At 39.4% G+C, this 23,556-nt stretch overlaps 2 protein-coding genes across 2 annotated transcripts; one reads left to right on the top strand and one right to left on the bottom strand.

Annotated features, from left to right (window-relative positions):
• The first annotated feature begins 2,420 nt into the window (after positions 1-2,420).
• Positions 2,421-20,359, top strand: LOC127964013 (phytanoyl-CoA hydroxylase-interacting protein). The gene is made up of 5 exons (XM_052564154.1): positions 2,421-2,645; positions 7,516-7,692; positions 17,282-17,456; positions 17,981-18,098; positions 19,244-20,359. The coding sequence occupies exons 2-5, from the start codon at positions 7,519-7,521 to the stop codon at positions 19,776-19,778; spliced, it is 1,002 nt and encodes a 333-aa protein (XP_052420114.1). The 5' UTR covers positions 2,421-2,645; positions 7,516-7,518; the 3' UTR covers positions 19,779-20,359.
• A 1,028-nt stretch (positions 20,360-21,387) lies between these two features.
• ppp1r3c2b (protein phosphatase 1 regulatory subunit 3C2, duplicate b) lies at positions 21,388-23,254 on the bottom strand. The gene is made up of 3 exons (XM_052564155.1): positions 23,096-23,254; positions 22,898-23,005; positions 21,388-22,602 (listed from the first exon to the last, which is right to left on the bottom strand). Exons 2-3 carry the CDS (start codon positions 22,909-22,911, stop codon positions 21,849-21,851), a joined length of 768 nt encoding a protein of 255 aa, XP_052420115.1. The 5' UTR covers positions 22,912-23,005; positions 23,096-23,254; the 3' UTR covers positions 21,388-21,848.
• Positions 23,255-23,556: the final 302 nt, after the last annotated feature.

The raw sequence follows: 23,556 nt of genomic DNA, 5'->3' as shown, positions 1-23,556 counted from the left end.
ACCCGCCAAAATGAATTTTAACCCGCATTTGGTGGGTTGGCGGGTGTTAAATTAGAACCCTGCTCGTGACGTCCACAATTTTGTTATGGCTTGCTCAGTTTGCGCCAGTGGTAAGTCATCTAACCGGCCTCCTGATGGGCTCCTTCAACCGCTGTCTGTCCCTTTGAGACCCTGGTCCCACATTGCACTAGATTTTGTTACCGCCCTCCTGCCCTCTAATGGCATGATGGTCGTTTTGACCGTAGTGGACCGATTCTCGAAGGCGGCACATTTCATTCCCTTGCCCAAAATAACGACCACCAAGGAGACAGCCGTCACTGTCCTAGATCACGTCTTCCGGCTACATGGCCTCCCGGTAGACGTGGTTTCTGACAGGGATCCCAATTTATATCCAAATTTTATATCCAAAACAGAGCGTCAGTTAGCCTGTCTTCGGGTTATCATCCCCAGAGTAATGGGCAGTCTGAGTGAGCCAACCAAGATTTAGAGAGGACGTTGCGACGTTTGGTCTCCAAGAATCCTTCTTCCTGAAGCCAACAACTCTCAGCCACGGGCCTCTCTCCGTTTCAGTGCAGCTTAGGTTACCAGCCACCAGTTTTTCCCAGTCTGGAATCTGAAGTCACGGTCCCCTCCGCTCTCGCATTTGTCCAGAGGTGCCACCGCACCTGGACCAGAGCCTGCGAGACTCTACTCCGGGTGAGGGAGCGCACTAAGGCCAAGGCCGATCGCCACCAGTCAAAGCCTCCCGTTTACATCGTGGGTCAAAAAGTGTGGCTTTCTACAAACAATATTCCTCTGCGTTCCGTCTCTAAAAAATTAGCTCCCAAATTTTATCGGCCCGTTTACTATCACCAAGATCATTAGTCCGGTGACAGTCCACCTCAAACTACCTCCAGCATACAGGAGGATACATCCCGCCTTTTATGTGTCCAAAATTAAACCCATGTTTTATTCACATCTTAATCCGCCTACTCAGGTTCCCCCGCCGCCACGTCTCGTAGATGGGTAACTGACCTATTCAGTTAATCGTATTCTGGACTCAAGTCGGAGGGGATGAGGATTCCAGTACCTGGTGAACTGGGAAGGTTACGGTCCGGAGGAGAGGAGTTGGGTACCTGCTAGGGACATACTGGATCACTCCCTTATTGATGATTACAATCAGCAGGTAGGCCCTTCTGGGGGGGGGGGGGTACTGTCACAGTTGTTAAACCGTGATCTCTGGGTTTTGCACTTTGTGGGTGAAGTCTGTGTGTTACGCGTAAGCACTGATTAGTTTGTGGGCGTCTCCATTAATTTTCATCAGCAACAGCTGTCACTCATTACTCATCCCTATATAATGGCTTGTCTTACGTCTTGTGTTAGTGCGAGCGTTGTTTCCTGTTTGTTAACTCGTGCCTTGCTTTCTCGTGTTTCTGCGTGGGATGTCATTGTCTTTCCCCAGAACCCCGTCCACTCTTCGCAACCACCATCAAGCAACACTACTTACCTTTGGCTCACTTCCCCGCAGTTCCTGTGCCACCCTCTCCTGCTGCCAACTCACCTCCGTTTTCCGGATCCATCACTTCCCGCCCCCATCTTGGACAGTACCTTCATCCCAGCGTTATTTGTGTTCCAGTTTTGTATTGTCTGCCTTCTCTCATTAAACATTGTTAACCCGCATTTTCGCTTCTAGCTCCTCCTTCACCCAGTCGTCACAAAATACTGAATACAGAATAAATGATGCAGAAAATAAAGCTTTGATCACCGAAATAAATTACATTTTAAAATATATTAATACAGAAAACCATTAATATTATTTCATATAACAATAATAATTTTTATTTTGCATATGTATACATATCATATGTATACATATCATCATATCATATCATCCTTAATAATATCATTGCTTTACTAAGTTTTTTTTTTTTTTGACCATCATGTAGTTTTGTAAGAAAAGAAAAAGAAGGAACAGAATTATTATTATTTTTAACATTCATTTAAATAAATCCTGTTCATTAGCCTTCATGCTATTTTTTTAAGATAAAAAAAAATCAAAGTCATTTATATCATAACTATTCTTGCAATTGCCAAGATAAACAGTTTGTTACCTACTAGCAACATTAGCAGCTTTTTTTAACCCTTAGAGAAAAAATTATATAACTTCAGTTTAAAGGCATCAAAGCTTTAGACACCAGAAGACAACAACCAGAAATCTTAAAACTCTAGGCTTCAAACTCATTTTTGTTAAATATCAGGAATATGGAAGTGCAGGTTTTGAGTCCCACTGATGAGTGTGATGATCATGACTCTTGGTTTGTCGCTGATGTAAAAGTGCATGCTGTGGTGGTCTCTGTGAAGGTGGAGCGAGGAGCTCGTTACATCACTTTTACAGCTCAGTGATGCTGCACTTTCTCATAGCTGTTCACGTCCCTCGGCATACAGCTGTAGAAAAACAGAGAGAGAGAGAGTGAGAGAGAGAGAGAGAGAGAGAGCACGAGTGGGCAAACGAGAAACCTCTCGCTCTCAGTTTTCATCCTCGTTTAAAGAGCTGGCAGCAGTGAAAGAGAAGAATTACAGCCACACTAATTTCTTCAGCTTCTGTCAGTGGAGATATCCCTTCTTTATCATCATCATCATCATCATCACTGCTTCTGAACACACAGGTACGTCTTTCTCTTTTATTCATTAAAAGCAACACTGAATTCAGAAAAATATGAACATTATAACATAATATATTATAATATAATACATTTATTTACTTATTTATCATTATTATTCATTTGTATTTTTTTGCATATCTTTTCTCTCCACAAAACTGTTGTTTTCCTCTGGAGTGCAGTGTGAATTGAGGTCAGGACTGCCTTGTAGACGTTCACCGTCCAGAAGAGAAGCACAGATAATCAGATTAGAGCGTTTTGTCCGAAGTGTGCTTTCATGCGCTGATGTTTTATGTTTCTCTCTCTTTTGTAGTTGTGTGTATATCACAGTGAAATGTAGAACAGTGTTGCTCTTAATAGTTTCACTGGCACCACGGTGGAGCTGCATTGCAGAGACATGTGAGAAGCGCTCATGAAGAGAAATCTGAAGCATGACAGTCATTAATACTGTGCGAATCAGCCTCTCGTTTCTCCCTGAATCACATTCACTTCTCTGAGACTGACCCGGTGAACGTTTATGTGTATTATGGGTCACTCAATACACTTATGTTGAGGTCTTATCAAAGTGGAGATAAAGAGTTTTGGGTAAATTGTTTCTTAGTTCACAAAACTCTGTAAAAGCAGTTTGCATCTTAAGATTTGCATCTCTGTAGTTCTGCACACAAGCGTGATGTTGTATATGTTAATGTGTATACATATTTACACATTCAATAATTTCCTGACATGCTGCAGTGTTTATTAATGCTGTTCTGCTCTGTTATACCACTGAGTGAATCTCATAAGACCAAAATCAAAAGAACAAAATACAGTATATAGTGCAGTTTGCTTGAACAAATAAATTAGGCCTAATTATAGTTTGCATTATTATTTATTTATTATATTATTATAATGCCGATATATTATGAAAAATGGTATAATCTTATTCTATAGTGATTATAAGCATGTTTACATTGTCTTTATTTATATTGTATTACAGTCATTTTTATATTAAATGTACATTAAAAATATAAAAAATTTTATTTAACATTTAGATTTTTTCAAAATATATTTGTAATACATTTGTATTTGTTAAGTATAATATTGAAGAGCAGACAGTTACTTTTGTATATTTTAATTTGAAATAAATTATCAAATCAGCCTTAATGAGAATCAAAAAAAAATTATATGTTTTTAAAATAATTACATACATTTTAGCTGACTTCTTTTTTTCTCTATTGTTTTTATTTTCAGAATAATTGTAATCACAACACACAAAAACCCAAAAGTAAAATGTCTGGCTGTAATGAGACATTACTGAAATGAGACTTCATAAAAATAACTTTTAATTGTCATTAAAAAAAAAAAAACAATGCAAAAAAAAAAAAAAAACACTTTATGGTTCTTAAACATGCTATATTTTTATGTTTAAAATATAACAGTTTTTTCTTTCATTATGAGGTAAAATGTAGCTTAAACATAAGATTTGCTTGCCATTTTTTAAGCATATTTTATAACAGACAGCGTGCAGCATCCTGATTTTTTACTGAGCACTAGAGCAAAACTCAAAAATGTTCAAAGGTTTTTCTAAAATAGTAAGCAAGCGGCTCCACTGCATGTGTGTGTGTGTGTGTGTGTGTGTTTTGCAGCTTTGATTCAAGTCCTTTGAGGGTGTTTGTCATGGCCTACATTGCCTTTGACTGAGCGGCAGCCGTCTGGGGAGCTGAAGTGTTTCCATGACATTAGTCACTGCCTCCTGTAAGATGGACGGTTATTTCAAAACTCACAGTTCGTTAATCTTAAATTACTTTTTAAATTATGCTCCATCCTGAGGCAAAGCAGATGATCACTTCAGGCCACACACACCTAAACATGTCCTCCGTGGAAAAAAAAGGAGTGCGCTTAATTGCATTGGATAGTGAACTTCAAATCTGTATTTGTACTGAAATAAATGTTTGCTTAAGTGAACTAGAACAGTGTCTGCCTCTATTCACATTTTTAAAAAGTGCCCTTTGCAATAATGTCAAATTACCAATTTTACCTAAAACTCCATTATGTTTTAATAATATGTGTTATATTTTAAAGAAGCACACTTATTTTGATGCGTTGACTAATACACAAATGCACATTTAAAGTACTTGATAATTTGTTATTACATTTAAAGTTCATATATTTTAAATCCACTAAATTGCAACGTCATCACGACAAATGTGCATTTACAAATATAATGCATCACATACAAGGTTCAACAGAAATATTTCAATAGAAATATAGTTGGGCATAAATGCTCGCCAGTATTAAACAGCAAAAAGTAATTGTGAAATTACATGAAAAGATGCATTTAAAAATCACTCTTTAAGTTCAGCTGATTTAATAGTAAGTCAACTATAATACATATCCATTTCATTATAAATAACATGCATTTAAGAATCCAAAAACATTAAATTCAGTACACACTCTAGTGTAATGTTTCCTAATACATTGCTAAAGTCTATTGCACTTTCACAAGGGATGCCATGTCTCTAAGCCAAAGCATTCATGTGTGAAGTACTTGCTGTAAAACATATTCTCATTTTCTGGCATGCACACATTTATGCCGTCCAGCATTGCTCTTGGCATTGCGCTGCCTCAGCACTCTGTCCATATGGGAGATTTACACCAAAATACACCAAATTTCTGACAATTTAGCTTACACATACATTTTACTGACCCCCTAAATGCATTTGGACACTTAAGAAGTATATGTCAAAAGAGTAAATATCGAAGAGGACAACTGCTATGAGGAAAAAAACTGAAGGAGGACAAGAAAGCGAGGTGTTTATAAATCACCCTGCCGTCTCTCTCTCAGAGTAGTGAGTGCTTCACGGAGCACAAGGGCTGATAATAGATGGTGTGACTTCACATTACTCTAGGGTCAGCACTCACAGGAAGAGGAAGTGACAGCTAATCAAACACACACACACTCACGACAGTAATCACACTCTGAGGAGAGCACCTTTCTTATCTCTCCTCTGAGAGGCATCTGTCAAACCATACTTCACCGCTTTGATTAGATTAGATAATGTGTTTACCTGTTAATGTGCCGTCTCCAGCTAAATTCAGATATTTTGTTATTCAACTTAGTGATATAAAGAAGTCTTCATTAAATGTAATGGGGGTGGATGGCAACAAAGTTGAGTTTAATTAGAGATTGCATGGTTACAAAGCAACTCAGAATTCAATTCTGATCTTTCTATGTATCCACTTTGTAATGTTCATTTGTTTACTGTACAAAATCATGGTAATGGGGTTGATGTTATTCAATTAGTTATCGAAAGAATTACGATGTCATCATGTCAACAAATTATGGAAAAATAGTTTTTTTTTCTTCTTCATAATATATGGTACCATATGGTAACAGGTTTAACAGTGACCCAGAAGTGGTTTATTTAACTTTTTTCTTTGTATTTTAACTCTACTCGCTACTGTTGAAAAGTTTGTGGTCAGTACAATTTTGTTTTTTACTGAGCCCCGCACATGACATGCAAGAAAAAATAAATAAATTGTGCGCACGATTTACTAATTGGTTGCCTCAATTTACTAAAACATGCACACGATTACTATTGCATTCCCTCGATTTGCCAAAACATGTGCACAATTTAGCAAATCGAGGGAACGAATTAGTAAATCATGCACATGATTTAGCCTTATATTTTTTCCTGCATGTCATGTGCGCACGTCCTGATTTTGCCAAGTCCGATGTGTTCCTAGGTCAACATATTTTGTTGACCCTGGAACAACATTTTACTCCAAAAATATATTCTTAACCATATCCCTACACCTAAACCTAACCTTAACCATGAGTAATCCCTAAAATCAGAGGATATGATAGATGAATGACACTGATGTACAAGCACCAAACACTGATTTTAAGCGTAAACTTCACAAAATCTATAAACTGGTTCTTCAAATCTGATTGGTTAATCACAATGTTGTTCCAGGGTCAACAACGATGTTGTCCCAGGAACATGTCTCACTTGGTAAAATCAGGTTCTGCGTCATGTGCTCCGTAGTTTTTGAATGTTTAAAAAAAAAATATTTTACCAAGGCTGCATTTCTATAATAAAAAAAAAGTAAAACAGTAACATTTTGAAATATTATTACAGTTCAGAATAACTGTTTCCTATTTGAATATATTTTAAAATATTTTTTATTTATTTAAAATATTTTTAAAATAATTTTCAGCATCATTCCCCCAGTCTTCAATTGTCCCATGATCCTTCAGAAATCATTTTAATATGATGATTTGCTGCTTAGGAAACATTTCTGATTATTCTCAATGTTGAAAAAAGTTGTGCTGCTTCATATTTCATGCACGCCATGATACATTTTTGTCCAGTGATTAACAGAAGGTCCAAAATAATAACATTTGTTTTAAAATATATTTTGTAATATTATAAATGTTTTTACTGTCACCATTTGACCAGTTTAATGCATCTTCGCTCAAAAGAAATTATTTAATATTTTAATATTTAATATTTTATTGGTCTTTTTATTTGTTTAGAAAGATGTCTGTATTGACAACATCTATAAAAGTCAACATTATTTATACTTTGTATAGATATACTTTTTGTATACTTTTTTGCATATACCTCTCAGTTTTGTGTAATTTGTTGCATTGTCGGCCATAATGACGTCGCTGGGAGATGTCATAAGTTTCCAAGCATAACATAAGCACATTTTCCCCTCAATTGTTCCATTTGTATAGAAACCAGGTGGTTAATGAAAAAATAAGTAATTCAGTCGGCTGTGTCTGAAACTACTGCTGTGCTGCCAAAAGTCAGAAGATGTGTGTTTTCTCCATTAACCGTCTGTGATGTTTCGGTTTGACAGGTTGTTGTGTTGTGTTGTGTTCCTGCAGGCGATGGCTGAGGTGGAGCTGCTCTCCACACCCCATCATATTGAGATCAGCGATGTGACCTGCGACTCGTTCCGGATCACCTGGGATATGACCCCTGAGGACGCGTCCCGAGTGACGCATTACTTCATCGACTTGAGCCGCAAAGAGGGCAGCGAGCACAACCGCTTCAAGCACAGAGTCAGTATCTTCCCTGTTGATCTCACAGGAGAAAACACAGCCCTGATTCAGTGTCAGTGCAATCTGTCAACTTACTTTGAACTGAGGGTCAATCCTCTCAGGACAGTCCGGGGTTAAACCAGGACACTATAGTGAGGGTGATGATTGATAACTGGTGCTTGAGAACACTGGACCCTGTTGACTTTCATTGTCAGAAGACATTATTACTTTTAATAAACAATTTTTAAGTAGATTTTTGATAAGCAATTGAACCCAAAGCACCTAAGGTTTATTAATGACTCTTCCTCAGGAGTGAGTCAATTTGACTGGAATTGGGTTCAGGACAATCACACTATGAAAAACAAAAACAAACAAACAATGAATCAACAAACAATAATTTAATTTTAGCCCGTGCATGATTCTCCACACACGAAACCTGAACATGTTTTATATACTGTACAGAGCGCGCATTCAGGCCACGCCCACAACACTATTTATAAGCTGTCGACCCGAGTGTATTTTTTTAAAGAGCCAGTAAGATGAAAATTCTAAGCTTTCTATCACTGTTTATAAGTCATGTACAACAGGTTCAAATCCATCCAAGGTTAAAAAACATTGTCATTTTGTCAAAATATCATTTTAAAATTACCTCAATTCTCAGAGATCCCCAAACGGTTCGCCCGAAGCTGTTCAAAAGATTCAGTTTCCTTAAACCCCACCTTTCGGTAGCATACTGTGTTCTGATTGGTCAACTAACATAGTCAGTTTTGATTGGTTGTTCCGCACACAACACAGGCCCGCCTGCAGGATGAAATTACTGAGGGGGCATGTGAAATTGTTAAGGGGGCTTAACTTTATTACACCATCAATGATTAATACACACAGAGATTTCGCTTTGCAACGACAGATTTTTAAATACAGCGCTCTCTAAAACACTCCATATGCAACTGCAGGTAACCAGAGACTAGCAAATTTTAAACAGTGTAATGATGATAGATCATGCCCTATACCTTTTTAGAAGAGCTGCAGTCTCCTTGATTTGGCACTGAATCACTTAAGTTTAAAATATCCTAACTGACTCCCGAGAGTAAGATTTTTTCAAGGCGACAGTTATTTTAGAACGTTCCCCCTTAATGTTTCCATGGCAACGCGTCATATTTGTCACGTGAAACACCGCAGCCACAATAATAACACTGTATAACAGATGTAGGCTATCCTTCATTTCGTTTTTCCTTTTTTATTTGAAATATTCACAAACTTACTTACCATGTCATCAACTATCCGATTCTCAAATATGTGTAAGTGAGTGTGTTTGGTCGTTTAAATTTTTTTATAACAATAGAGTAAACTTTATTGTTAGCCTTGTTTATCCGATATGAATAACACACGTCGGCAAAATATATTTGGATAGATTGTTTTTGCTGCTTTCACAGACTCCAAATGTAGGCTATTGTTGTACCAGTTCTTATGTGTAGCCTATTTAAATGTATGAAATCTAAAATAAACATTATGAGGTTGAAAACACTGCATAGTTGTGATATGACAGCGCAAAGCTCATCCGTCTCTGGCTCAGCGCCAACCAACGCGACAATAGCACTTGCTTCCACAGACATCAGTGTGTATTTTACAAACTCCAAATGTAGGCTGTTGTTTTACCAGTGCTTATGTGTATTTAAATGTCTGAAATCTAAAATAAACATTATGATGTTGAAAACACTGCATAGTTGTAATAAATGACAGCGTTGAGCTCGTCCGTATCTGGCACAGCGCCAACCAACGCGAAAGACGTTTGAATCTGGCAGTAATGTCACGAGTTACAACACTGAACATTCTAAATCCCATGGGGATAAGGTTAAATTATTATTTAACTCAAAAGGTTGAACATTTTATTTTTAACCATGAATACAAAAATGAAACAGAGGGGGCACAAGTCAGATCTGAGGGGGCATTGCCCCCTTCTGCCCCCTTGTGGCGCCGGGCCTGACACAACGTCACGGTAAACAATGCGTTAGCATCTTTTTGGGGTGAATTATGTCTTATTCCTCTCACCGCGAAGCAAACAGTAAAATAAAAAACTTGAACAGTCTTGCTGCTTTTTCTTCTGTGTGGGTGTATTCAAGCCGTGCGCTTCAGTTTGAATCTGAATAGCGCGTTCAGAGCGGGGCCGTGGTCACATTAGATATAATGAAGGGAGACGTGAAAGATTGGACATCACGTTGTTTTCATATGGATTACTTTATCACCGAATATCTGTTTTCGGCAGCACTTAATTAGTTTTAAAGACAACATGTCAAGCTTTCTATAGATATCTCTCTCATGTCTCTTCGTTGAGTATTCACGGAGTTACACTCCGGGGAAAATGACTCATAACGCGTATCCGCGTTAATCGACTCCAGAGGATTTTAACATATAACTGTTTGTGCTGGCGCGACATACTGATAAGACGCTCGGGAGAAAACAAACACATAACTTCATAATCATACTTCGCGTTGTGATTCGGAGATGCTTGTTGGTCTAAATGTAGTTGGTAATGAACCCTCTTTTATGGCCAAACGCTTTGAAAATCCCGCCTTGAACTCACCGAGATTAGAAAAGCAGTCATCAGTGAAATGCCATTGGTTCTTCTGATCTTCATTCTTTGGCAGTGAAAATAAAACAAACTTGCCTTTACAATTAAAAACACACTGTCTCCTCGACATGATGCTATCACACCAACCAGAGCGTCTGTGTGTGTGGGGGGGGGGGGCAGGTCAGAGTTCCGTTTCTCCCAAGACGTTAGGCGGAGATTATTATGCAAAGTGTTCCTAGTGACGTACATAGAGATGGGCAAAAGATTTGAAATTTATAACGACTCCTTTCAGCGATTCAGAGTCGACTCCTTACTTTAGAAGCCAATAACTTTATAAATCGTGTACTTTTTGGTTTAATTACTTTGCACATTGTTTACACTGATGGACAGCTACATCATACACTGTAATACAGGTCATTTTTGATTTCCCTTCTGTGTGGCTCTTTAATTATGAATATTATAAATGATACTGTAACAATTTTTGATTTTTGATTGATTTTTTTTTTTAAACAACATAAGTAGGGAGTGGTGCTTGCAACGTCATGAAATGGGTTCGGTTCAAAATAGCAAAAATAACATGACGAACTATTAAACATGTCTTCAACACAAAACGTCTTGGTTACGTATGTAGGAGGGAACAGAGACGTTACGAATGGGGATCTCGCCCGAGAGCCCAATCACCTTCGAGTGGTACAAAACGAGCCAATGGTACACAAAGTACCTTGGTGGGTGCCAGAGGGTGCCCTGTCTCTGAGAAAGAAGGTCCTTCCTCAGAGGAATTGGCCAGGGAGGGGCTGTTGCGAGGAGTACAAGTTCGGGGAACCAGGTCCGGCCGGGCCAAAAAGGCGCAACCATGAGGACCTGCTCCTTGTCCTCCCTGATCTTGCACAACGTCTGTGCAAGAAGGCTCACTGGGGGAAACGCATACTTGCGCAGGCCCAGCGACCAGCTGTGTGCAAGGGCGTCCGTGCCGAGCCTGAGTGTCCGGATGAGCCAGCGGGAAGGCCTGGGGAGCTCTAGCCAGGAACCAAACCAGCGGGGTCAAGGGGACTACAGGCATACCCACAGTGGGGCAGCGTGGTGGAGCAGACAGCCCCGGCATGGGAGGCATAGCATCCCTTAGCGGGGGCGGAGTGCGGGCACTCGTCTGACTCCAAGTGGCAAAGAGGGCATAAGAAGGCGAAGCGTTCTTGAGCCGTCTTTGCATGGAAACTGGCAAGGGGAGAGGAGAACGAGAGCGGCGAGGAAGCACATCGCCAGCTGTCGTTCGTGGCCTCTTGGGACCCGGAGGTAGAGGAAACAGCTCTTAGTGAAGGTTTGGGTACCACCGGCCGCAGGGCCAGTGGCGGAACAAAAAGAAAACGAGAACAAAGGATTCTTTGGAGTGGAAGGAGTGGTCCTGCTACCACCTCCTGATGAGCTGACGTCTCCAACTCCGGGTCGCTCGTCTCAGGAACGCTGCTTGGCCTGGCGTTTGGCAGGTTTAGGGGCAGAGACGGGTTGCGCCGCCCTTCTGCGGCCATCTCCTCGCTGCGGCCGGGGTGAAGGCTGCTGCTGTGGCCGAGCGGGAGTGGAGGAGGCCGCAGGGGGGCACCCTCGGCGACGAGCAGGCTGAGGTTCTGCCAGCGGCGGGGTGGAAGCAGCAGTGGGCCGCCAGGGCAGGATGTGTCTAATGGCCTCAGACTGCTTCTGGGCGGCAGAGAACTGCTGGGCAAAGCTCTCTACCGTGTCGCCGAAGAAGCCATCCTGGGAGACCGGGGAGTTGAGGAGCTGAGCCGGATCAGACTCCCTCATGTCTGCCAGGTTCCAAGGAGCGCAGTGACCTTCGTCGCCCGGAGAGCGAGGTCGGTAGCAGTGCGCGCCTCCTGCAAACCCCTGGGTCAGCACTGCCCTCGTGCAGCTGCCGGAGCAGCTTGGCCTGATAGACCTGCAGTGAGGCCATGGCATGCAGGGCAGAAGCGGCCTGGCCCGCTACTCTGTAAGCCTTGGCCACAAGCGTGGATGTAAACTTACAGGCTTTGGAGGGCAGCTTGGGACCACCACACCAAGCGGAGGCGCTATGTGGACACAGTTGCATCGCAACAGAACGCTCCACTGGGGGAATCCCAGCATACCCCTTGGCCGCCCCGCCTTCGAGAGCAGTGAAGGCGGAGGAAGAACCAGAACGGTTTCGGGCAGTTAAAGGTGCCTTCCATGAACTAGTTACTTCCTGGTGCACTTCCGGGAAGAAAGGAACCAGAGGGGGGTGCTGGCGATCCGCATGAGCAGCCCCCAGGAACCAATCATCCAGCCTTGAGCGCTCGGGACAGGGTGGAGGATTCCACTCAAGCCCGATGCTCTCCGCTTCCCGGGAAAGCACAGCCGTCAGCTCGGGATCGGACTCAGACAATGCTGGCACTCCCGAGGGAGGCAACGCAGCCGAACCCTCATCTCCCGAGGACTCAAGCCCGCCTTGTGATGCGCCGATCGACATACGGTTCTCTTCGCGAGCCCCGAATGAGATGTCAGGAGCCTGAGAGGGTCCAGCAAACTCATTCCGGGAACTCAACCGGCTGCGGCGTATGTGAGGGGGGTGTGGCCCGAGGAGGTTCGCTCATCGGGGAAGCCCACACAGTAACCCTCAGATCACCCTGGCCACCAGCCGAAGTAGCCCTCTTACGAGAAGAGCTAGAACGGGGTGTGGCAGAGGGGACTCTATACATTTTAAGGTAATCGAGTCTCGATCTCAACGCCGAGATGGTCATGTCCCCGCAATGAGAACATGAGCCATCCACGAACGCAGTCTTAGCGTGCTGGAAGCCCAAACATGTGACACAGCGATCATGACCGTCACGAGGAGCGATATATCGACCGCACCCAGAAACACACGGGCGAAATGACATCTTTAAAAAGACGCAAATCGGCCCGTATCTCTTTTGTGAGAGAAATTGCTCTTTTAGGGGTGTTGAAGCGCTCAGGGGAACACGGGAGCTGTGGCAGGAAACCCAGACGAACCGCTGAATCGCGCCGTCACACCAACACCAGCACTTGCTTGTAAACACTCCGGTGATTGCAGCAAGCGATGTGCTCGGCTCCGAAGCGAAAGCTTGAATGCGAGTTGCTCGCGTTGCTCATTATATACCCGCTCTGCGGGGCGGAGCTTGCGATGCAGATTCCACAGACCAAGGTACTTTGTGTACCATTGGCTCGTTTTGTACCACTCGAAGGTGATTGGGCTCTCGGGCGAGATCCCCATTCGTAACGTCGAACGTGACCGACTGAAAGGGAACATCCTAATCCTAATATAAATTTAATATGAGTAGCCTATTGAAACTTTGCAGGCATGTTCATGAAACAAAATGAGAAAAAGTCACAGAACTTCAAGAAAAATCATAGATTAACCAGTATTTCCAACAACTCAAAAATGTATGCCACGGTCAAATTGACCTGCAGTGTAATGGACGGGTTAAGATCTGTTTTCATGTTATATTTCTTTAAGCGGAGCATCCCCTGCTTTCCTGCCTGAGTAAAGGAGAAATAAAGCAGGCGCTGGAGAGGCAGATGCAGGCTGATAAAGGTGGTAGGTGTGTTGTAATGAGCACATCGGACAGTGCTTCAGGGCTACGGTGATGCTCACATCACTTCTAATACAGCAGCAGAGAAACTTGACCAAAGCTGCTATGAGCGGATAATGACTCACCACAACACAAACCCCCCAATCCCAGGCCAAGCACCCCTTTAAGAGCATGTATGAAACTAGGATATTGCTTTGGAAAAAAACTATTTAGTGCACTAATAATTTGGGGCATCATGCACCTAATATTTATTTGTTTTCAGTATTTTTTCAGTAAAAAGTTCACACATCTGAACATTAAAGTCCACAACAGTGTTTAAAAAAACATAGCCAACCAATTAAAAAGAAATAATAAACCAAACAAAAAAATGTATTACAATTAGGATATTGTTTCACATAAATTAATAATAATAAATAATAAATTACTAGTAATTTGTGGCTTTATGCACCTATTTGTTTATTGTTGAGTAGGAGTCCTCACCATCTGCACATGAAAATCAACTATTTTATTTTATTATTTTTTATTTTATTTATTATTTTTATATTGAGTCCTCAACACTCACACATGAAAATTTAGATACTGCTTTGCAAATATCTAAATTTAATGCACTAGTATTTTGATCATCATGCACTTATTTTTTTTTATTCAAAAGACAAATGCTATTGTTTGTACAGAGATCATATTTTTTTACATTCGTAAACCCTCCACAAACAACCGAAAACAGGCAGCCTATTATAGATACTACTACTACTACTACTACTACTACTACTACTAATAATAATAATAATAATGATGAAAGAAAATCTAAATAAGACAAAGATAACAAAGATGCAATAGTTGAAAAATGACGACAAAAAAACTAACAAAAAAAGTAATTGGATACTACTAAAATGTATTTTTATTATTATTATTATTTGTTTAATTATGTTTTACAATTTGTATCTCTTTATTTTTGAGCAGTACTACATATATAAAATTTAGACATTATTTTGGAAAAAAAAAATTGTACACTAGTAATTTTGGGAATCATGTGCATATTTTTTATTTGTTTAGTTTTTTTCTTTTGTGAGTATTCCTCTCTACTTACACATGAAAGTCTGCAGCAGTCTTCAAAAAAAAAGAAAGAAATATATATATAGTACAGACCAAAATTTGGACACACCTTCTCATTCAAAGAGTTTTCTTTATTTTCATGACTATGAAAATTGTAGAGTCACACTGAAGGCATCAAGGGCTATTTGACCAAGAAGGAGAGTGATGGGGTGCTGCGCCAGATGACCTGTCCTCCACAGTCACCGGACCTGAACCCAATCCAGATGGTTTAGGGGTGAGCTGGACCGCAGACAACAAGTGCTAAGCATCTCTCGGGGAACTCCTTCAAGACTGTTGGAAGACCATTTCAGGTGACTACCTCTTGAAGCTCATCAAGAGAAAGCCAAGAGTGTGCAAAGCAGTAATCAAAGCAAAAGGTGGCTACTTTGAAGAACCTAGAATATGACATATTTTCAGTTGTTTCACACTTTTTTGTTATGTATATAATTCCATATATAATTCCAGATGTGTTAATTCATAGTTTTGATGCCTTCAGTATGAATCTACAATTTTCATAGTCATGAAAATAAAGAAAACTCTTTGAATGAGAAGGTGACCAGACTTTTGGTCTGTACTGTATATATATATATATATATATATATATATATATATATATATATATATATATATATATATATATTTGTTTTTATCTACAATAACTGTAACTTAATTATCAAAAATCCAACTCATTTCATTGAAAGCTGCATTCAAAGTCTGCTTGACTGAAACATCTACAACACTTGCAAGACTTAATTGTCAATTTAGTGCACTATTTAGAAAGTGCTAGGAGGATGCTGATGAGATATTCAGAGTTGAATGAATGAAAATCTTCATTGTGTTTCTTGTTTTTTAAATTCTTCCTGACAAAATGAAGCTATAATGTAGGAGTATTACCATGCATCTATTCTGCACTCATTGGCTGCCAAAGATAATACAGGCATGAATTGCTGCTAAATTACTTCTGATTTTGCCACGGCTCTAATATTGCATTTGTGGCTGAAAGGACTTGCTGAGGAAGTTGCTATGGTTCCGCCCCTCTGAGCATTTCATAATTGGTTCTGCTCGTCAGGATCTTGAGCCTCCACAACAAGACTAATTAACTGTGAACGAGCTCTTATATGTGAGAGGAAATACTTTACGCTTAGTGAAGTTTGAAAATGTCTGTCACCTCTCAGAAAGAAGATTCGTCTAACAGATAACAGGCGTAAGATTACTGCACTGGATGAGACGGATGCAGATGTTATCTGCTCAGAAATCATATTATCTCACTGATTAGGCTGCATACATAATTATCAGGCAATAAGTGTTTCCCATGACTCATTTTACTGGTAAACTATTATCCGTCAATCACAAACTTGATTTTATAACACTAGAAATTTATAAATACATAATCAGACGTATATACTATAGACTAAATTAAATTCATTGCATTGCGGTCTGTATTGTTTTATATTCACTTCTTATGTCTCTTTTAGGATGATTTTGCACAGTTCTGTTGTTCTGTTGTGCTTTATAAATCATTTTTGATTTGATTCGACTAAACTATATACAACAAATAAATTATATTTTGGCGTTTATAAAGATACTTGATTTTTTCAGTCTTTGGTTGGTTCTTCTTCATATTCTTTTTTTTTTTTTTTTATAGTTCATTTTTCAGTCAACTTAAAAAAAATCCAACTAGCCTGTTATTTTATTATACTACTATTATAATATGTATTTTTTAATACTATGAAGTGGCTTTTATTTTTAGATTTTAATTTAATTTCAAATATATTTAACATTTTAATATTTAAATGTGCTTTGGTCAACTTTTTGTTTTTTCTTAATTTCTATTTAATTTTAATTTATTTTAAAACAGTTTTAATTAAATATATATATATATATATATATATATATATATATATATATATATATATATATACACACATTTTACTTATTTTATTTTAACGTTTAAGTTTAAGTTTCATCTAATTCTCATATTTAATTGATTTAATTTCAGCTCAAATTTCAATAAAAAAGACCAGACCTGATCTGACTACCATTTTGTGTCAATCAAATGCCATTCATAAAACTTTTTTAGTTCATTTTAGTTTTTTAGTTTTTTCCCCCAGACGTTTCTACAGTGCAAATTTCAGATTCTATCAGATCTCTCTTCTTTGATCCAATTAAAAACTATGTATAAAAATCCTTTTATATGACTTTTCAAATTTGAACAGTTTTTGAAACTCTAGGCTTGAGGATCACACACTACCATACTTTATACCCAACTTGTAGGGGTTTAACAAACAAAAAATGGTCAAGTATTGTAAAGGGTTGGTTGTTTTCTTGAAGGCTGAACACAAACCCTTTAAGCCAACAATCAACTATCAGGGCCCTCTGTTGTTTGGCTTTTCAGGATGTCCCCACCAAGCTAGTGACAAAAGCAGGACCCCTGCCGATGGCTGTGAGAGGCCACTGGTTCCTGAGTCCTCGAACAGAGTACTGTGTGGCTGTTCAGACTGCCATCAGACAGCCGGACGGAGACTATCATGTGTCTGAATGGAGCCAAGTAGTAGAGTTCTGCACTGGAGGTGAGCAGAGCGTTTTCAGGGTTAAAATCGTTCCTCTTGTTCCAGCTTAATATGCAAAGACAACTGACCAAAAGATTTGTCCCTAAAAAAGGGCTAAACACTGTGACTCTGTAGCTCCATCAAATAATTTGTCAACACAGCAACAGGCTCAACCAATGGTGTGAGTTTAGGGGAGGGGCTAGTTTTTTCCAACCAATAACAAACAGGAAGACTATTTGGGGAAACCTGTTCGGAAACAACCATAATTTCTGCACTACTTGGCATAAAAATGACACACTAGCACTCTGTATAAAGTATCATGATTATCTTAAATTATTCTTCAACGCACACATTTGCTATTGAATACTAATGCTAAAAAACTCATGAACATATGGCTTAACATACCTATCGTCGGATTGAAGACACAACCAATTTGGACACATCTTGCTTGCTTTTTTCTTGCCTTCAGTGTCATAAGTGTTTTATAGAAAGCACTTGTGTTTTATGTTCAATAGTGATGGTTTTAAATGGGTTCTTTTCTGCAGATTATGCCATGGAGCATCTCCAGCAGCTGTTAGATAAAGCTCAGGCTGCTGCGGGGAGGCTGCTCAGGTTCTCCGTCTTCTACCGCAATCAGAGTCCTGAATACTTCCAATATGTCAGGTTAGTGTCATCTGTCATCCTCAGTCTCTCTAGATCTTTCCTTGACAGCTCTGAGACTGCAGTTTCTGATTTATCTGTTGTGTGTTTTTGTGATTTGAGAAGGCTAGTGAACTTGATATGAAATCAAAACAGACTCTATCTCCTTCTTTCATGTTCCTTGTATCATTGCATGGAATTCTTCATTGCATGTTACTTGAAAAACGTTAGTCTTTATACATAATATAACATCAAAATAGAATTGCCTTTTAATATCTCGCCATGCAGTTTCAGTTTGTCATGGAGTTTGTCATATAGTATGTCATGCATTTTAGTCACCAAATGCAATAATAGTGTGTGAGAATGTTATCATCCATTGGTGTTGACATAAATTGTTAGTTATTGTCATTTCTTTGAAGAGGTCTTTAAACCAAGCCCCGTCCTTCATTTGTGTCATGCTGAAGTCCTGTGTTCATCACATTCAGAAATAAAATGAGTTGCTAATCCCACGTACAGTCATGAAAAAATGGAAGGAGTGACAGATATTTATAGCAGGTTCAATAACTTGGTTCACTGCGTTGGTTGTTGATTAGATGAAGGCAGATCTCAATGTAAGCTTGCAGTCGACTGTAAGGAAAGGGACAGGATTTAAATGGACTAAATGATTGGAGAAGTCCAGCGTACTTTGCCCGGGGAAAAATGTAAAGATATTTGATATTGATTAAACATGATATTTTGATTAAAATGAGTAAGGTAAAAAATAAAAATAAAACACCCTTGTGAAAGGAAAATATATTCACCAATATATTTCTTAAAATATATTGTGATATATTGTAATATATTATTTTCCCTTTTTATTTTCTAATATTTTATATATTTGAATACATTTAATAATATATTGACGATACATATATTATATAATATATTGCAAAATATACAAATGATTGCCACTTTCAATATATTGCAATATATTGTAAAAAAAACTATATATATATATATAAGAATATATGCCTAATATATTACATGATATTTTCCAATATACTGCAATATATTTTTGTTTCATAAGGGCACGCACTGATGATAGGTGATTTGTCCTTTGAATGTCAACATTTCAACTTTTTAGTGATTAAAACAGCAGATTTTTTATTATTCTACATCTCTCTCCATAGGTCAGAGTGTGGAGGTGCAATGCTCCCATCTTTCAAAGACAACAGTGGAAGTCACGGCTCCCCCATCAACGGAAAGCTCCGTGGCGTCTTCCTCAGCTGCAGCACAGAGTTCGACACAGGCCTCCCTCCTAAAGACTCCCCATACGGCCCTCTGCGTTTCCAAATATCTGCCGATCGTGTCCTCACCCTGAGTACAAACCTCTACTTTGCTGACTTCTACTGCATGTACACAGCGTACCATTATGTAGTGCTGGTGCTGGCCCCTGCTGGATCGGAGGGGGATAGCTTTTGCAACAGCCGCCTACCACGACTGGACCTGTCAAGCAATCCCTTCCTGACATTCACCCCTGGAGACGCACCGGCCTTCTGTCACGCCAGTGATGTGATTCTGGAGGTGCTCTACACAGAGCCCTTGCTTCTGGAGCACGGCATACTCTCTCAGATCAGTGGCCGTCACCAGCTCATGAGTCTTTCCACCGCAAACGCCAAAAAAGACCCGAGCTGTAAGGTGTGCAATATCAGCGTGGGCCGCTGAGCTGTGAATGGCAGCTATCACTGGAAGTGCAACCGGAAACCGGATCGTGAGAACCTCTCTGGTCTGGAAATGGACCCAAAGGCATAATGAGGATCTGAATAAATATTCACTTATGAAAATTTGAAAATACACCAAAGGCATTGCACAAAAGAGGCAATTAAAAATATAAAAAAATGAATGGGGCCATGATAGTCTGGCCACTTGTCGTGAATCAAAGCCATATGGTCTGTGAGGAAACTATTCAGATCTTAAAGAGACTGTTCACCCCAAAATATTTCATCATTTACTTACTGTCTTTTAAAACTTGTATTTTAAAGCACGATAAAAGTGGTCCATGGGACTAGTGTTATATTTTTAAAGTCTTCTGAAGCCATAGCTTGTGAGTCTAACCGTATATAAAGGTTACATTATTGAATTATGTAATTGATTATGTTTTTTTTTTTTTGTATTAAGTCTTTTGGATTGTCACCTGTAATTCATTTCATGTGTCGTTGTGTGCATGTATATGCATAAATATGTTACATTAACTGTATTGAATGCTTTAACATTAAATAAAAGACTTTTGAGAGTTTCTGCATGTTGTAGGTTGTGTGCGTGAAAATGGTTGTTTCAGTACAGCTATGACCAAGTTTTAGTGGTTTTGATGCACACACACACACACACACACAAAAACCTTGCAAGATGCTTATCAAACATAGTACTGCATAGGTATCATGGAGAAAAATACATTCACATCTTTGTTTCAGAATTACATATGATAGGCCTCGAATTGTCAATATTTGAGTGATAGTGAGAATGCTTGAGCTTCAAACTCCAAAAACTGAATGAAATCCACAATATATAATAATTTGTTCCAAAAAGGAAATGGAAGAACTGCCTGAAATTAAACATTTCTAAATAACATAATATAATACACAGAGCATATGAAAGCCATTAAATCACTTGTGTCATTATGTTAGATATTTGCTCACTGAAGGTGGCTGGTGTATGTAATACATAATCTGATCAGGGTTGATTATGAACAGGCCATTCATAATCAGACTGAACAAGCACTGATCTCTATAGGTCTGTCTGTCTGCAGCTGAGAGCAGGATTTATATTGCACATCCTTAAAACTCACATGAATAAGACAAATTACAACATAAGCTCTAAATTTCCCTGCCGGCAGGGATGATTTCTTTGGTTTCTGCAAAGCATTTTGTGCAGCAGTCCTATATCCTGGAGGTCAAATGAAATAACTCGATTGCGTTTAGTTTTCCCACTTAAAATAGTTATATCATAAACCTAAAACATCAATAAAAAACATAATTCTCAGATAAACAATCAAGCTACATAAATGACATCAGTTTTCGATCAAGGGTTCTTGCATCAATCCAAAGACCTGTCAGGCACCAGTCCTTGGAGTTAATGGATTTAAATGGATTATACTGATAGAGTCCAAGACAAAAACGTCCTGGGATTTGAATGAACCTCTTTGATCCTATAGTTTGTGTCCCATGCGAAACCGTTTTAGCTCATAACATTTGTTAGACTAGATTAAAAAAAAAAAAAAAAAGGAAATTTTGATATAAAAACGCAATAGATAAATGCAAGAGAGAATGACCAATCATTAGGATGCAAGTTCAATGAGCTTTATTTTATTTAATAAGATACTTTAAAAAAAAAAATTAAATTACCCACAGTATGGAAAGAGTTTCATCAACATGTTAAAGTGCGCAGACTCCCAAAACAAGTGGCACATTCCTAAAGTCATCTTTAAAAGTATAAGAAAATATAAAAATGACATTTATTCGATACAAATCCCAAAATGTTTTCCCACAGCACGCAAGGTATAAAAAGGCAATACATTTCCACAGTATGGGAGACTTAAACGCGTTGATTTGCCAAATATTTCCAATACATTTAAAATGTATAAAACAGCATAGTCGAGTGCTCAGAAAAGCATTCCTTGGCATGTTTTAGTCAGTATATGCTGAACGGGTCAGAAAACAGGTCACAAAGTGCAACGTTTGTAGTTTTTGGTGTGTTTGCACAAACAGTGCGAGTGTCGTTAGAAAACCGCACATTCAGTCACACTTCACACACATAAATACAGTAGTTTTTTCCGTTGTTATTGTCCCATTGAGCAGCACTGAACGCAGCGGGCGAGTAGGACACGCAGAACTCGACGCGCTCGCGCGGCTCTAACCGCTCAGGGACGCTGATGTTGAACTCAAACACGTCGGTTCCAGGCTCCCCATAACTCTGCTCCAGGTACCTACACGCCACGTCCTGGTAGCTGCGCCAGGCGTCGAAAGTTATCCGGATGTGCACCGCTTTCTCAAAACAAACGTTCTTGACGCGCACGGTGCCGAGGATGGAGCACCTGGTGACTTTACAGCTCTCCAACGCCACCATGCTTTCCTGAATCCGAGTCCTGAACGCCTGGAAGTCTCCACAAGGCTGCTCAAACCCAAGCCTCAACCTCGAAGTATTATGGACGGTCTCTTTAGCGCAGCCCAGCTTCTTCAGCCGTGGGGTTTTCACCGGTTCGCGCGGGATTGTATCCTCTTTCTCGGAGAACAGGCGCACCGTGATGAGCGAGAGTCCTTTGGTGTCCGCGAACGCGACGCGTTTCTCCCTGCGGCTGCTCTTGGCTTTGACGAGGCCTGTGGAAGGGGAGTGTCTGTACTCAATCACCGGCTGATGGGCGATGCAGGGCCGCAGGGGTTTGGGGGAAGACACGCCACGCAGGTGTGTGATGTTTGGCGATCCTCTGCACCTGAAGCCCACGGTCATGTCCATAGACCTCACGGAGACCTGTGGCCCAAACCTCGACATCACACTGGAGGTGCACAAACACGACAACATTAGCATTTTAACACTTCACGGTCTCTGTTGCCACAGTTTTTGACCAACGTATATAATGTTTACACTCACAAACAGTGAGTTCTAGCTGAAGAAGTCATTTAGAACAAGGGTTTAATAGAAATATTGACTACAGAAATTCCTACGACTAAATAGCATTTTAAAAATCACTTTTAATGACTTGTTCAGACCTGGAAACTAGGCTACACTTTTGAAATATTTCCAGATTTTTCATCACTGTGGAAACCCTAGTTGTATTAAGACAAACTTACTTTGCACAAGTCATCTTCAGCAATATAATAGTGAAATTTTCCTTCAGAACTCTTTTTTTTCCCCCCTTTTCCTCCCAAAGCAGTCACAAACTTTAAAGTGAGCAGATGCTGTAAAAACAAACATAAGTGGTTTTAATAATTTAAAACATTTTTAACATTCTTCATCAAACTTGGGAGAAAAAAACAAACAAATCTTACTGTGCTTTAATTTCAAGCATTGGATTATCCGATGAAATCCTTCCAAAATAATCTCTCTCTTTTTTATATATATTTTTTTTATTGAAGGACAAGTTTGAGATGTCTTGTGCCACCTGCTCAGCTGAGCTTCAGGAAGCATTGAGTGAAATCTTGCGTCACTTCATCTTTTATAGTAGATTGAACCCTCCTCCAAATTCAAGCCAATGAGCTTTGCAAAGACCAGATAGGACTTAACCAGCTATTTATGACCTGATCTGTGGGCTAAAGAGGAGGAGACTAAATCCTAGGGTAAAAACATTTGGATACTTGACAAATATCAGGAAACATTCAGCTGGATGAATATCAGGTTAACATTCATATGAGTGCTTAGGGAAAACAGCTATATTGTTTTTCCTGTGTCCTTTATTTTTCTTTAAATTATTTATTTATTTATTTCAGGTGACTCAAGTAGTTTTAAATAG

The sequence above is a fragment of the Carassius gibelio genome, chromosome B8, assembly GCF_023724105.1.
Source record: "Carassius gibelio isolate Cgi1373 ecotype wild population from Czech Republic chromosome B8, carGib1.2-hapl.c, whole genome shotgun sequence".
NCBI lineage: Eukaryota > Metazoa > Chordata > Actinopteri > Cypriniformes > Cyprinidae > Carassius > Carassius gibelio.
The sequence above is the reverse complement of the archived record's forward strand: the minus strand, read 5'-3'. Positions and strand labels throughout refer to the sequence as shown.